At 46.1% G+C, this 14598-nt stretch overlaps 2 protein-coding genes, 1 long non-coding RNA gene and 1 other non-coding gene across 5 annotated transcripts; 1 reads left to right on the forward strand and 3 right to left on the reverse strand.

Annotated features, from left to right (window-relative positions):
- Positions 1-2960: 2960 nt before the first annotated feature.
- Positions 2961-5647, reverse strand: LOC112771528 (uncharacterized). 2 transcript variants are annotated; one of them, XM_072225700.1, is made up of 3 exons: positions 4855-5647; positions 4652-4739; positions 2961-4558 (listed from the first exon to the last, which is right to left on the reverse strand). In XM_072225700.1, exon 3 carries the CDS (start codon positions 3996-3998, stop codon positions 3270-3272), a length of 729 nt encoding a protein of 242 aa, XP_072081801.1. In that variant the 5' UTR covers positions 3999-4558; positions 4652-4739; positions 4855-5647; the 3' UTR covers positions 2961-3269. The 2 variants fall into 2 exon arrangements, with proteins under 2 accessions (XP_072081801.1, XP_025672083.1); XM_025816298.3 differs by lacking the exon at positions 4855-5647 and having other exon boundaries at positions 4652-4773.
- Positions 5648-8393: 2746 nt separating this feature from the next.
- LOC140181231 (uncharacterized) lies at positions 8394-9092 on the reverse strand. Its single transcript, XM_072224757.1, has one exon. It carries the CDS (start codon positions 9090-9092, stop codon positions 8394-8396), a length of 699 nt encoding a protein of 232 aa, XP_072080858.1.
- A 3565-nt stretch (positions 9093-12657) lies between these two features.
- Positions 12658-13998, reverse strand: LOC112771530 (uncharacterized). The gene is made up of 3 exons (XR_003187105.3): positions 13602-13998; positions 13356-13430; positions 12658-13190 (listed from the first exon to the last, which is right to left on the reverse strand). It is a non-coding gene; the product is annotated as an uncharacterized lncRNA (long non-coding RNA).
- Positions 13999-14096: 98 nt separating this feature from the next.
- Positions 14097-14169, forward strand: TRNAV-UAC (transfer RNA valine (anticodon UAC)). Its single transcript has one exon. It is a non-coding gene; the product is annotated as a tRNA-Val (tRNA).
- Positions 14170-14598: the final 429 nt, after the last annotated feature.

The raw sequence follows: 14598 nt of genomic DNA on the forward strand, positions 1-14598 counted from the left end.
ATTCGAATCAAGTAGATTCGAATTACTCACTAACACACAAAGCAACATAATTCGAATTCAGCTGATTCGAATTACACAGTAACACGTAATTCGAATCAGGTTGATTCGAACTACTTCCAATGACGCAGTTCCATGTAATTCGAAGTGGGTTAATTCGAATTACACAAAGTATAGTTCGAACCAGGCTGGTTCGAATTATAAGGGAGCATAGGTGTATATATATGGTTTGAACGTGAGTTGCTCACATTAAAGGGGGATAATGGCTAGTGAGGAGAGTTTTGTATTGTTGGTTCACCATAGAGGATCGATTAAGAGAAAAACATGTTCCGGTGTGAAGTTCACTGATAAGGATCCTCTCAATATTTTCGTGAGGCCTACGACGAGGTATGATGACCTTGTTAACTCCGTAGTGCTGAAACTTGGTCTGGAAGGTGTGAAACAGGTTAAGAAGTTTTTCTATCGCATGACAATCATGGTGCTCCAAGAAACCGTGAAGTATGATTGTTTCACGATCGGGAGTGATGAGGACTTGCAGGTCATGTTTCATTGTCGCCGGCAGTTTTCCGAAGTGAGGACACCAGAGCTGTTGGCAAAGTTGGTTGATGTGGTATCCAGCTCGGGGGGTTCGAAACGGAATACCCCCATTTTAGGCACGATAGCCAGTTCTAGCTCCAGACCTGCCGTTGCTTCTTCATCCGTCCCTGTGTACGAGCCACCCGTCCAGCCTGTCGCCTCCCCTTCGTTCACTATTGATCTCAACGGCAGTGTAGGCGGCGAGGTTGGAATAGGGGATTTTGTACCGACCTCTTTACAGTGTGCTGCACCGACTGGGGTTGGAGATGGATTATAGGATGATCCAGAGGACGATGATGTGGAGCCAGATATGATTGCTGATGACAGTGGCGATGATATTGGAGCGAGTGAGCCTGCAGAGGCAGGAGGTGGTTCTAGCTCTGGCACACAGCACTACCCTCCACATTTTTCATCTTTGGACTTGGATACCATGAGGCAGGAGGGGGTTCCTGGGGAGGCTGCTGGATTTGGCGCTAGAGATGCGGAAGGGTCTGTAGGTCTAACAGAGTTTCAGGTTGGCCAGCAATTTCAGGATAAAGATGAGGCCGTGTTAAGTGTCAAGACTTACAGCATCCGATGAGGGGTACAGTACAAGGTAGTGGAGTCTGACTATCGACGGTATGTGGGCAAGTGTTCTGAGTTTGGGAATGGGTGCACATGGTTGATTCGGCTGAGTCTCCGGCAGCGCAAGGGCATTTGGGAGGTCAAACGGTACAATGGACCGCATACGTGTCTCTCGAATTCCATCTCCAGCGACCACAGGAGTTTGGATTATCATGTGATCTCGGCATTCATTATGCCAATGGTTAGGGCTGATGCATCCGTCAGCATCAAGGTGCTCCTAAATGCCACGGCCGCACACTTTGGGTTTAGGCCGACGTATAGGAGGGTCTGGTTGGCGAAGCAGAAGGCTGTTGCCTTCATCTATGGTGATTGGGATGAGTCGTACGACGAGCTCCCTAGGTTGGTACTGTTGCAGTCCTTAGGACGAGCCCTGTTCGAGTTGGGGGACAGCTGGACGAGTCCCAAGCTTATTTTCACCGACTGTTCTGGACGTTTCCACCATGTATCGAGGCATTCTGTCATTACAAGTAGTTGGTTAGTATTGACGGCACCCATCTGTGTGGCAAGTATGGGGGAACGTTGCTTGTCGCGATTGCACAGGACGGGAACTCCAACATTCTGCCTGTTGCATTCGCACTAGTCGAGGGTGAGAATGCTGAGTCGTGGTCCTTCTTTCTCTCCCACCTGCGTCAGCACGTGACACTGCAACTGGGTCTGCTGGTTATATCAGACAGGCATAACGGCATCAAGGCCGCGCTTGAGGCTCCCGATGGAGGATGGCTACCTCCAGCTGCATACCGTGCATTCTGCATTCGACATGTAGCAGCAAATTTTGCCCTAACCTTCAAGGGCAAAGACGCAAGGAGGCTTCTTGTGAATGCAGCGTATGCTAAGACCGAGGTAGAGTTCGATTACTGGTTTGATATTCTGCGGTCTGAAGACCCTGCCATGTGTGAGTGGGCGAACCGGATTGAGTATTCATTGTGGACACAGCATTGTGATGAGGGTTGGAGATTCGGGCACATGACGAAAAATATTTCTGAGTGTATTAACTCAATCCTCAAGGGGGTCAGAAACTTCCCGGTGTGCTCGCTGGTGAAGGCAACATACGGAAGGTTGGCCGAACTTTTTGTCCGCAAGGGGAGAGAGGCTGAGGCCCAGCTGGGTACCGAACAACAATTCAGTCAACACCTGGTGAAGTGTATCGAGGCCAACTTGAAGACGGCGAGGTGCTTCACGGTGACTTTGTACGACAGGGATAACTCCGAGTTTACCGTCGCAGAGAGGACTCTCACTGGGTAGCTACAGGGTCTCACTTGGATCTCAGACTTGTGATTGCGGATACTTTCAGGCACTTCATTTTCTGTGTCCTCACGCCCTGGCATGCTGTGCTTACTCACGGCTTACTTGGCAGCCGTACGTCCACCAGGTGTATCGCCTTAGTTCGGTGTTCAGTGTGTATCGGATGGGGTTCACACCTCCCATTCTGGAGGGTTTCTGGCCACCATATGATGGGCCGACAGTGATCCCAGACCCGAACAAGAGGCGTGCGAGGGAGGGTTGTCCCAGGTCGACTCAGATACGGACCAATATGGACGAGGCAGATCCGAATCGACCAAAGAGATGTGGCCTCTGTCGGCAACCTGGACACGCACGTCGGAGTTGTCCACAGGTCGGAGGACTAGCCCATACAGGGGGACATCAGAAGGTGTATTGTTAGCTTTGATACTTTGTTGATTTCACTTTGGCGTTTAGATTCCACTGTTATAGGTTTCCTTAGTTGTAGTTGATAAGTGTTAAAATTTGTTAAACTTAATGCGATGTACTTTGCATGGGATATTAATTAATGAATATGTTCCGTTTCCAAAATGAAGCATGAAATGTCCGATTAATACACAAGGCAAAAACGCCATCTACAAATTACATGAATACATGATGGGAAAAATATCCTAATAACTTAAAGAAACAATGAACACCCATTTTCAAAGTAACGGAAACACGATAAAACAACAAAGTACTCGAACATAAATAACCAAAATACAAGTTGGATCGTAGAAGTACATGAAAGACATAAATAAAGGTGGCTAAGATACAACACTGATCATCAAATAAAGTCATACAACATACACCAATCATCTGAACAGATGCGAACCGGTGAAGCAACGACGGGGTACCCGTGTCCTGTGGCCTCTCCGGATAAGCAGCTCCTCGTCCTTGATCTCATCCTCCTCCTCATCCGGGGCAGGCTTTTCAGGTGGCCTAGGCTGGACGGGTTCCCCAGACGGCCCAGCAACTGAATGTGACGCATCAGTATAGGCAGAAGGAGGGGTACCACCCAATGCAAAAGAGTCAGGAGCAGGCATGGTAGGAGGCTCGTTCAGATCGACATCTAAAGGTGCCTGTGTGCCCGACGTCTGACCTCGCCGACCGGCCGCATCATCCTCCTGCATTATGGCACTAATCTCATCTAGGAAGTGTGACCCGCCGAAGTTAGCATCAAGACCATCACCGGCCAGCAAGTCTGAAAACATCGTCGTCGGGCTAACCCATGGCGTACTCTCCTGAAGTGTCTGGTCATGGGCGTGGACACTAACAAAGTAATCGCCTAGCGGCCCTGAGCCAAGTCCACCATCACCCTGGTCAGCCCCATCACCCATACCGGACCCGTACCACTCTCCACCATGCCCGCCATGATGGGGACTAACACCCACCAACTCCAGCATGCCCTCCAGCGTCCCCCCCACAGGTCCGTGCTGATCGTCGTCGTCGTCACCATGATCATTGTGATCGTGATCCGCAGCACGCGCTCTCCGTCTGCCTCCATGCCCTCCTCGTCTACCGTCCGCGTTACCGTCGTCCATAGCCTGGTCCAGCCACCGCCACTCACGCTGGCTACGTCGTGTCCCACACGAGCTCTCTTTTCAACCCGACGCTTATCCGGCACGTCGTCAACACGATCCATATCAGGAACTCGCCCAGCACCCCTCTGCGTCGCCTCCACAGGAATAGGAACGGCTCTCAGATCCCCCAGGTACATCTCTGGTGACAAGAACCTCTTTCCATGCTGAATCCACCACTCCAAGAAGTCATGTGAGGGTCCAGGGTCTGCGACAACATCGAACCGGAGAACGTGGTCCGCACGGCTCTCCTAATGAAGATGCTAGAACTGCAAACTGTACGGGAACCAACGATCACCTCCTATCCCGTCCTTCGACATCAGAAAGTCGATGTTCAGGGCGGGCTGGGGACGGGGCTGGACTCCGCCGAACTGCGGTAAAACCCTATCTATCTGATGCCACTCTATCACGGCAAAATATATCAGTGACGTCACAGACCGCCATAACGCCGTATGACGATGCTCCAACACCTCCGGATGCACAACCTATAGTACGTCGGGGGAGCTATACGGTATTCAGATGAACTGCAAAAAGATTTCAACATTGTCAGGCCAATTCATGATCCAAAGTCATAAAGCTTAATTAATTAAATAAACATTGACGGTTAGTATACTCACATCCCTGGCCTGTAACATGTCTATCCTCAACCTGCACATCTGAACTCTAGGTCCCTTCTCGCTACTGAAAAAGTTGTAACCTGACCATCTGCATCTCACATCGGTGTTATAGCTAATTAAAAGTGTGACAGAATTGTATAACATTACAAGCGTACATGGAATTAATTAATTTAACTTGAAATAGAAAAGTCCGAGAATGGTACCTCGAGGCCAACGGCCAGCTGCACGTATCATACCCAGCAGGCCTAAACCTAGGAAAGCGCCAAAAGATCCAAGACTGAAGTAGCTATAATGGGCCCGCTAACTTCAGCACATGTCTGTTGGCCACTCGGCACATGCACCGGTACAACCATGCTAGTGCTACAGACCCCCAGCTGTAGCCACCCATCTCCTCAAGCCTAGCCACGTAGGGTAGCCATCTGATGTGAATACGGTTGCCGGACTTGTCGGCAAACAGCTGAGTGCCCAACAACATCATGATATAGGCACAAGCAAAGCGCCGCACAGTCTCCTCATCAGCTTTCGCGGGGCACTCTCCTAGAACCAGGTGCAGTTTACTACGAACTTCTGAACTTGACTCGGAGGAGGAATCACTCCAAGCAACTCCTGAAACCACACCCAAGCTGGACGGCCACCCTGGATGCATATCTGGAAATCTGTCAGGCAACCACTGACATAACGCCCGTCCACTGGCAACTCCAACTGGTACGCCACGTCCTGAAGTGTGATCGTGCACTCTCCGAACGGCATGTGGAAGGTGCGCGTTTCCGGACGCCACCGATCGACGAAGGCACTGACAAGGGGCTCATCTAATCGGAACCATCTATCGTTCAGTCTCGCAAGATGGTATAATCCGGCCATCTGCAAGTACGGAATGTATCTCTCATCGAGTCGCATGCCCTGCTGCCGCCGCATGCTCGAGATGCAACGCTGGGGCTGCGCATTACATGGACCGCATAATTATACCAGCCCCAGCATTGCCATGTAATGCGGTCCATGTAATGCGCAGCCCCAGCGTTGCATCTCGAGCATGCAGCGACAGCAGGGCATGGGACTCAATGAGAGATACGTTCCGTACTTGCAGATGGCCGGATTATACCATCTTGCGAGACTGAACGATAGATGGTTCCGATTAGATGAGCCCCTTGTCAGTGCCTTCGTCGAGCGGTGGCGTCCGAAAACACGCACCTTCCACATGCCGTTCGGAGAGTGCACGATCACACTTCAGGACGTGGCGTACCAGTTAGGGTTGCCAGTGGACGGGCGTTTTGTTAGTGGTTGCCTGACAGATTTCTAGATATACATCCAAGGTGGCCGTCCAGCTTGGGTGTGGTTCCAGGAGTTGCTTGGAGTGATTCCTCCTCCGAACCAAGTTCAGAAGTTCGCAGTAAACTGCACCTGGTTCCAAGAGACTTTTGGAGAGTGCCCCACGGCAGCAGATGAGGAGACTATGCGGCGCTTTACTCGTGCCTATATCATGATGTTGTTGGGCACTCAGCTGTTTGCCGACAAGTCGGGCAACCGTATTCACATCAGATGGCTACCTTACGTGGCTAGGCTTGAGGAGATGAGTGGCTACAGCTAGGGGTCTGCAGCACTAGCATGGTTGTACCAGTGCATGTGCCGAGTGGCCAACATACATGTGGTGAAGTTAGCGGGCCCATTACAGTTACATTAGTCTTGGATCTTTTGGCGCTTTCCTAGGTTTAGGCCTGCTGGGTATGATATGTGCAACTGGCCGTTGGCCTCGAGGTACCATTCTCGGATTTTCTATTTCAAGTTTAATTAATTAATTCCATGTACGCTTGTAATTACTATAACACCGATGTGAGATGCAGGTGGTCAGGTTACAACCCTTCCGGTAGCGAAAAGGGACCTAGAGTTCAGATGTAGAGGCTGGGGATAGACATGTTACAGGCCAGATATGTGAGTATACTAACCGCCAATGTTTATTTAATTAATTAAGCTTTATGACTTTGGATCATGAATTGGCCTGACAATGTTGAAATCTTTTTGCAGCTCATCTGGATACCGTATAGCTCTTCTGACGTACTACAGGTTGTGCATCCGGAGGTGTTGGAGCCTCGTCATACGGGGTTATGACGGTCTGTGACGTCACTGATATATTTTGCCATGATAGAGTGGCATCAGATAGATAGGGTTTTACCGCAGTTCGACGGAGTCCAGCCCCGTCCCCAGCCCGCCCTGAACATCGACTTTCTGATGTCGAAGGACGGGAGAGGAGGTGATCGTTGGTTCCCGTACAGTTTGCAGTTCTAGCATCTTCATTAGGAGAGCCGTGCGGACCACGTTCTCCAGTTCGATGTTGTCGCAGACCTTGGACCCTCACATGACTTCTTGGAGTGGTGGAGTCAGCATAGAAAGAGGTTCTTGTAACCAGAGATGTACCTGGGAGATCCGAGAGCCGTTCTTATTCCTGTGGAGGCGACGCAGAGGGGTGCTGGGCGAGTTCCTGATATGGATCATGTTGACGACATGCCGGATAGGCGTCGGGTTGAGAGAAGAGCTCGTGTGGGGACATAACGTAGCCAGCGTGAGTGGAGGTGGCTGGACCAGGCTGTGGACGACGGTGATGCAGACGGTAAACGTGGTGGTAGACGAGGAGGGCATGGAGGCAGACGGAGAGCGCGTGCTGCGGATCACATCACAGTGATCATGGTGAAGACGACGACGATCAGCACGGACCTGTGGGGGGACGCTGGAGGGCATGCTAGAGTTGGGGGTGTTAGTCCCTATTATGGCGGGCATGGTGGAGAGTGATACGGGACCAGTATGGGTGATGGGGCTGACTAGGGTGATGGTGGACTTGGCTCAGGGCCGCTAGGCAATTACTTTGTTGGTTTCCCCGCCCATGACCAGACACTTCAGGAGAGTACGCCATGGGTTAGCCCGACGACGATGTTTTCAGACTTCCTGGCCGGTGATGGTCTTGATGCGGACTTCGGCGGGTCACACTTCCTAGATGAGATTAGTGGCATCATGCAGGAGGATGATGCAGCCCGTCGGCGTGGTCAGACGTCGAGCACACAGGCACCTTTAGATTTCGATCTGAACGAGCCTCCTACCATGCCTTCTCCTGACTATTTTACATTGGGTGGTACCCCTCCTTCCACCTATACTGCTGCGTCACATTCAGTTGCCGGGCCGTTTGGGGCACCCGTCTAGCCTAGGCCACTTGCACAGCCTGCCCCGGATAAGGACGAGGATGAGATCAAGGACGAAGAGCCGCTTATCCGGAGAAGCCACGGGACACGGGTACCCCGTCGTTGCTTCACCGGTTCGCATCTGTTCAGATGATTGGTGTATGTTGTATGACTTTATTTGATTATCAGGGTTGTATCTTAGCCACCTTTATTTATGTCTTTCATGTACTTCTACGATCCAACTTGTATTTTGGTTATTTATGTTTGAGTACTTTGTTGCTTTATCGTGTTTCCGTTACTTTGAAAATGGGTGTTTATTATTTCTTTAAGTTATTAGGATATTTTTCCCATCATTTATTCATGTAATTTGTAAATGGCGTTTTTACCTTGCGTATTCATCGAACATTTCATGCTTCACTTCGGAAACGGAACATATTCATTAATTAATATCCCATGCAAAGTACATCGCATTAAGTTTAACAAATTTTAACACTTATCAACTACAACTAAGGAAGCCTATAACAGTGGCATCTAAACGCCAAAGTGAAATCAACAAAGTACCAAAGCTAACAATACACCTACTGATGTCCCCTTGTATGGGTTGGTCCTCCGACCTGTGGGCAACTCCGACGTGTGTGTCCAGGTTGCCGACAGAGGCCACATCTCTTCGGCCGGTTCGGATCTGCCTCGTCCATATTGGTCTGTATCCGAGTCGACCTGGGACAACCCTCCCTCGCACGCCTCTTGTTCGGGTCTGGGATCACTGTCGGCCCATCATATGGTGGCCAGAAACCCTCCAGAATGGGAGGTGTGAACCCCATCCGATACACACTGAACACCGAACTAAGACGATACACCTGGTGGACGTACGGTTGCCAAGTAAGCCGTGAGTAGGCACAGCATGCCAGGGCGTGAGGACACAGGAAATGAAGTGCCTGAAAGTATCTGCAATCACAAGTCTGAGATCCAAGTGAGACCCTGTAGCTACCCAGTGAGAAAGAACCAGTGAGAGTCGTCTCTGCGACGGTAAACTCCGAGTTATCCCTGTCGTACAAAGTCACCGTGAAGCACCTCACCGTCTTCAAGTTGGCCTCGATACACTTCACCAGGTGTTGAATGAATTGTTGTTCGGTACCCAGCTGGGCCTCAGCCTCTCTCCCCTTGCGGACAAAAAGTTCGGCCAACCTTCCGTATGTTGCCTCCACCAGCGAGCACACGGGGAAGTTTCTGACCCCCTTGAGGATTGAGTTAACACACTCAGAAATATTTTTCGTCATGTGCCCGAATCTCCAACCCTCATCACAATACTGTGTCCACAATGAATACTCAATCCGGTTCGCCCACTCACACATGGCAGGGTCTTTGATACGGAAATAAAAGATAAATAAGAAAATAAGGATTCAAACTGAATAAAAAGATACATTGAAATTAAAATAGGAACAAAAAAGATAAGTTGAAATTGAGTACAAAGAGAATCACTCTACTTTCTACCCAATTTCTTGACGCAACAAGAAAGGGACTCCTCAACCTAACATGTCAACGCCATAGTTCGGAAATTGATTCGAAGGGACTCCTCAACCTTCTAACCGATTCCCCGATGCAACAAGAGAAGGACTCCTCAACCTCAATTGTCCACACCATGGTTTCATCACGAAACCAAAAAAGGTTTAAAACCTCTAAATCATTCTATACTACGACTACAATAGCTAAGGAGGTATTTATAACCTCTTATTAGGTTAAAACAAAGAAAACCCTAAAGCCCATAAACATAAGGCCCAATCTAGTAATTAAATAAACAAAAATCAAAATACATTAAATAAAATATTCTAAAAATGTAAACTAAAATATCTTCTAAATAACTCTTGAACTCTTTATATCACGAACATTTGAAGCACATATCAGTCTTCAGACCGCAGAATATCAAACTAGTAATCGAACTCTTCATCGGTTTTAGCATACGCTGCATTCACAAGAAGCCTCCTTGCGTCTTTACCCTTGAAGGTTAGGGCAAAATTTGCTGCTACATGTCGAATGCAGAATGCACGGTATGCAGCTGGAGGTAGCCATCCTCCGTCGGGAGCCTCAAGCGCAGCCTTGATGCCGTTATGCCTGTCCGATATAACCAGCAGACCTGGTTGCGGTGTCACGTGCTGACGCAGGTGGGAGAGAAAGAAGGACCACAACTCAGCATTCTCACCCTCGATTAGTGCGAATGCAACAGGCAGAATGTTGGACTTCCCGTCCTGTGCAATCACGACAAGCAACGTTCCCCCATACTTGCCATACAGATGGGTGCCGTCAATACTAACCAACGACTTGCAATGACGGAATGCTTTGATACATGGTGGAAACGTCCAGAACAGTCGGTGAAAATAAGCTTGGGACTCGTCCAGCTGTCCCCCAACTCGAACAGGGCTCGTCCTAAGGACTGCAACAGTATCAACCTAAGGAGCTCGTTGTACGACTCATTCCAATCACCATAGATGAAGGCAACAGCCTTCTGCTTCGCCAACCAGACCCTCCTGTACGTCGGCCTAAACCCAAAGTGTGTGGCCGTGGCATTTAGGAGCACCTTGATGCTGACGGATGCATCAGCCCTAACCATTGGCATAATGAATGCCGAGATCACATGATAATACAAACTCCTGTGGTCGCTGGAGATGGAATTCGAGAGACACGTATGCGGTCCATTGTACCGTTTGACCTCCCAAATGCCCTTGCGCTGCCAAAGACTCAGCCGAATCAACGATGTGCACCCATTCCCAAACTCAGAACACTTGTCCACATACCGTCGATAGTCAGACTCCGCTACCTTGTACTGTACCCCTCATCGGATGCTGTAAGTCTTGACACTTAACACAGCCTCATCTTTATCCTGAAATTGCTGACCAACTTGAAACTCTGTCAGACCTGCAAACCCTTCCGCATCTCTAGCGCCAAATTCAGCAGCCTCCCCAGGAACCCCCTCCTGCCTCATGGCATCCAAGTCCAAAGATGAAAAATGTGGAGGGTACTGCTGTGTGCCAGAGCTAGAACCACCTCCCGCCTCTGCAGGCTCACTCGCTCCAATATCATCGCCACTGTCATCAGCAATCATATCCGGCTCCACATCATCATCCTCTGGATCATCCAACAATCCATCTCCAACCCCATCCGGTGCAGCACACTGTAAAGAGGTCGGCACAAAATCCCCTATTCCAACCTCGCCGCCTACACTGCCGTTGAGATCAACAGCGAACGAAAGGGAGGCGACAGGCTGTACGGGTGGCTCGTACACAGGGACGGACGAAGAAGCAACGTCAGGTCTAGAGCTAGAACCGGCTACCGTGCCTAAAGTGGGTGTATTCCGGTTCGACCCCCCGAGCTGGATACTACATCAACCAACTTTGCCAACAGCTCTTGTGTCCTCACTTCGGGAAACTGCCGGTGACAATGAAACATGACCTGCAAGTCCTCATCACTCCCGATCGTGAAACAATCATACTTCACGATTTCTTGGAGCACCGTGATTGGACTGCGATAGAAAAACTTCTTAACCCGTTTCACACCTTCCAGACCAAGTTTCAGCACTACAGAATTAACAAGGTCATCATACCTCGTCGTAGGCCTCACGAAAATACTGAGAGGATCCTTATCAGTAAACTTCACACCGGAACGTGTTTTCCTCTTAATCGATCCTCTGTGGTGAACCAACACTACAAAACTCTCTTCACTAGCCATTATCCCCTCTAATGAAAGCAACTCACGTTCAAACCATATATATACACCCCTGCTCCCTTATAATTCGAACCAGCCTAGTTCGAACTATACTTTGTGTAATTCGAATTAACCCACTTCGAATTACATGGAACTGCGTCATTGGAAGTAGTTCGAATCAACCTGATTCGAATTACATGTTACTGTGTAATTCGAATCAGCTGAATTCGAATTATGTTGCTTTGTATGTCAGTGAGTAATTCGAATCTACTTGATTCGAATTACATGCAATCAAAGTTCAAAGCAGGTAGGTTCGAACTACATGTAAACGTGGTTTGGTTGATTAATGAATCAGATTTTGCTTTGGCTGATTTGTGTAAAATTGTTCTCCCCTTGGCTTATTTATGTTTTTTGCCCTTATTTTTTCTTTGCATTTTTTGTAAGGACATGAAAGATTTCTTCAAATATAGATCCGCACATAGGGTCACTACTAAAAAAATAAATTCTGTAAACAAAAATAAATATACATGACTTTTGAATATGACTCATTTTTTGTAAATAATAGTGTTTCTATATTTTTTTTTTTTTTTGTTTACTTTGAGTTAGATAGAAGGAGCTAGAATACTATTATGATAACTATTTTATAAATTATGTTATTTGTAGATAGATGATATATGTTTATTTTATTTTTATCATTTTGATATTGTCATTGACTACTCTATATAATTATTTTTATTCGAATATAAAATTTTAAAAGTTATTAAATTACTCAACTTTATATAATTATTTTTAATAAAAGTAATATTGCAAAAGTAATAATAGTTGAAGCAGTGAAGCACCATTTCACTTTGACCACATTTTTTTTATGCTTTGTTTCTATTTTTCCATCTGTTTGGACTTTGGATGATCAAACCAAGATACATCTTACTTTTACTTAGAAAAACCAATTGTGAAAAAACAGAAATATTCCCAAATGGGAATGACAGAAAAACCAATCGCTTATCCTAAAACACTTAGGAACAACATAAATATTCCCAAAAAATACACCTTCAGCAAATGGGAACGAATGAAATGAGATCAAATAATAAATAATCAGTTCACGTGAAAAATGAGCAAGCAAGATATTATAAACCAATAACCAGTAAGTCTGCTGAATATTTTCCAATAATTTCTCTTTCAATAACTCCACCTTAACAAACCAAAAATGGAGTAGCACATGCAAGATAAATAAACAGTCATAGTAGTTTTCAATTTGGTATATGATAAATAAAACATAACAACAACAAACATGACAGTTTTACAAAATTGAAACTTGTAAACATGGATCCAGCAACATAAAATGGTCTAAAAAATTAGTAGATCTACATGTTCTTTTACAAACAGATGCATACAAACTCCCCCACAGAAATGATTTTACAATCCAAGTTGGTTCTGACATCAAACACCATAGAGAAGCATACCTTTTAACAATTTCAAGTTCATAGCAGTACTAACCTTCCTAAGAATGTGCTTCTCAATGCAAACTCGGAAATCATCTTCACCAAAAGCAGGGGGACAATGGACAATGCCAAAAACAAATCCGAATCAAGCATTGGCCAAAGGTCAACAAAAGCAAAAGGTGATGCGCGATGATTTCCGAGACTTCTGTTTAATTCTTATATTGTGCACTTCATTAATTCCTATATTGAAATGGATTTGAAACAAAAGTCTTACTTAACTATAATATGCAATAATAAATTAATGTAATGTATTATGTGATAAGCTTCATTATTGTTCAATCATCAAGCCAGCTATCAAGCAAAAGCATGTCTAAGACAATTTTACAGAGCAAATAGTAAATTAACCTGGTGAGATTCAACAGTTGACACAATGGTATCCTTGAGGGATGCAATCGGCAGCTTAGATATATCCTCAGTGATCTGAATGAATGGAAATCAAGTAAATATCAAAACGTGGTGTTGTTTTTGAGATCTATGAAAACGAACCTTTCGGAGAAGCTTAATGGTCAAAGAACACTTCATCAGTTTCATTCATTTCGCACAAAACACAACGATTTGTGTGACTATTCTAACTTCTAAAAAATAAATTACCTTCACCGTTCTCTTCACCGGTGTCGTCAACTTCCTGGCAGCTGCTCCTTCTTCACCGACGGCAGCAACACCACTAACCGCTTCTGCTGTTCTTTCTCCTCGCCGCTGCATCAACAACCACCGTTACCTCTGGCTTATTGTTCTTCATCTCTACTGCTGGATGAAAACAGATCAAGTGCTTTCTTCTTCGATGAGTGGCGGAGAGAGATCTGATGAGCGAGGAGAATGAGTTTTTGAATTTTTTTAGTTTTTTAGTTTTTTATAAGCCCTTGACCCCAAAAAGGAAAAAATGGTTGTTTTTGGTGAAAGTCACAAGTGTGCATCACGGATTCACGGTCACCAAAGGTACTTGTTCTGAGTAAAGTAAACCCTCAGTTTTGCACAAATTTTAATTAAAATTATTGGTTTTTATATTTTGAGGTGCTGCTTTATATTGTTGCAAGAAACTACTATGTTTATGGTCTTTAACAAAAAGATATCAAAAGGGAAGCATGAGTTGCTGTGGTGTAGTGGTTATCACGTTAGTCTTACACACTAAAGGTCCCCAGTTCGATCCTGGGCAGCAACACTAACATCCACTATTTTTTTTTTTTTTTTTAAATCTTTACTTTCCCCAATTTGCTGTCCAACGGACGCTTATACTAAACCGGGAAGATTATTGAATTCACATGGCATATGTAACTTTTCTTTTCAGATTCTAAAGTTTTTAAGGAACACAAAATAAAATGATGACAGATGTTATAATTATGCTTATTCCCGTTGTTTAAATTCAAAGGACAGGAATACTGTGTAGACAGGCACAAAGAATTTTCTGCTTTTGATTCGAAACCATTCCTTCACTCGTACTACAAATACAGCTGGAATATACCAACTTGGACAACCTTTCATTTACTCGTTATTATTTTCTTATATGACTTACATATATAGAAAAGCTAGTAAAAATAATAGACATCTAATCTAACCTAAGTAGTGAAATGCTGAAACCACTTACAAAGTA

This window comes from Arachis hypogaea, chromosome 18 (genome assembly GCF_003086295.3).
Source record: "Arachis hypogaea cultivar Tifrunner chromosome 18, arahy.Tifrunner.gnm2.J5K5, whole genome shotgun sequence".
NCBI lineage: Eukaryota > Viridiplantae > Streptophyta > Magnoliopsida > Fabales > Fabaceae > Arachis > Arachis hypogaea.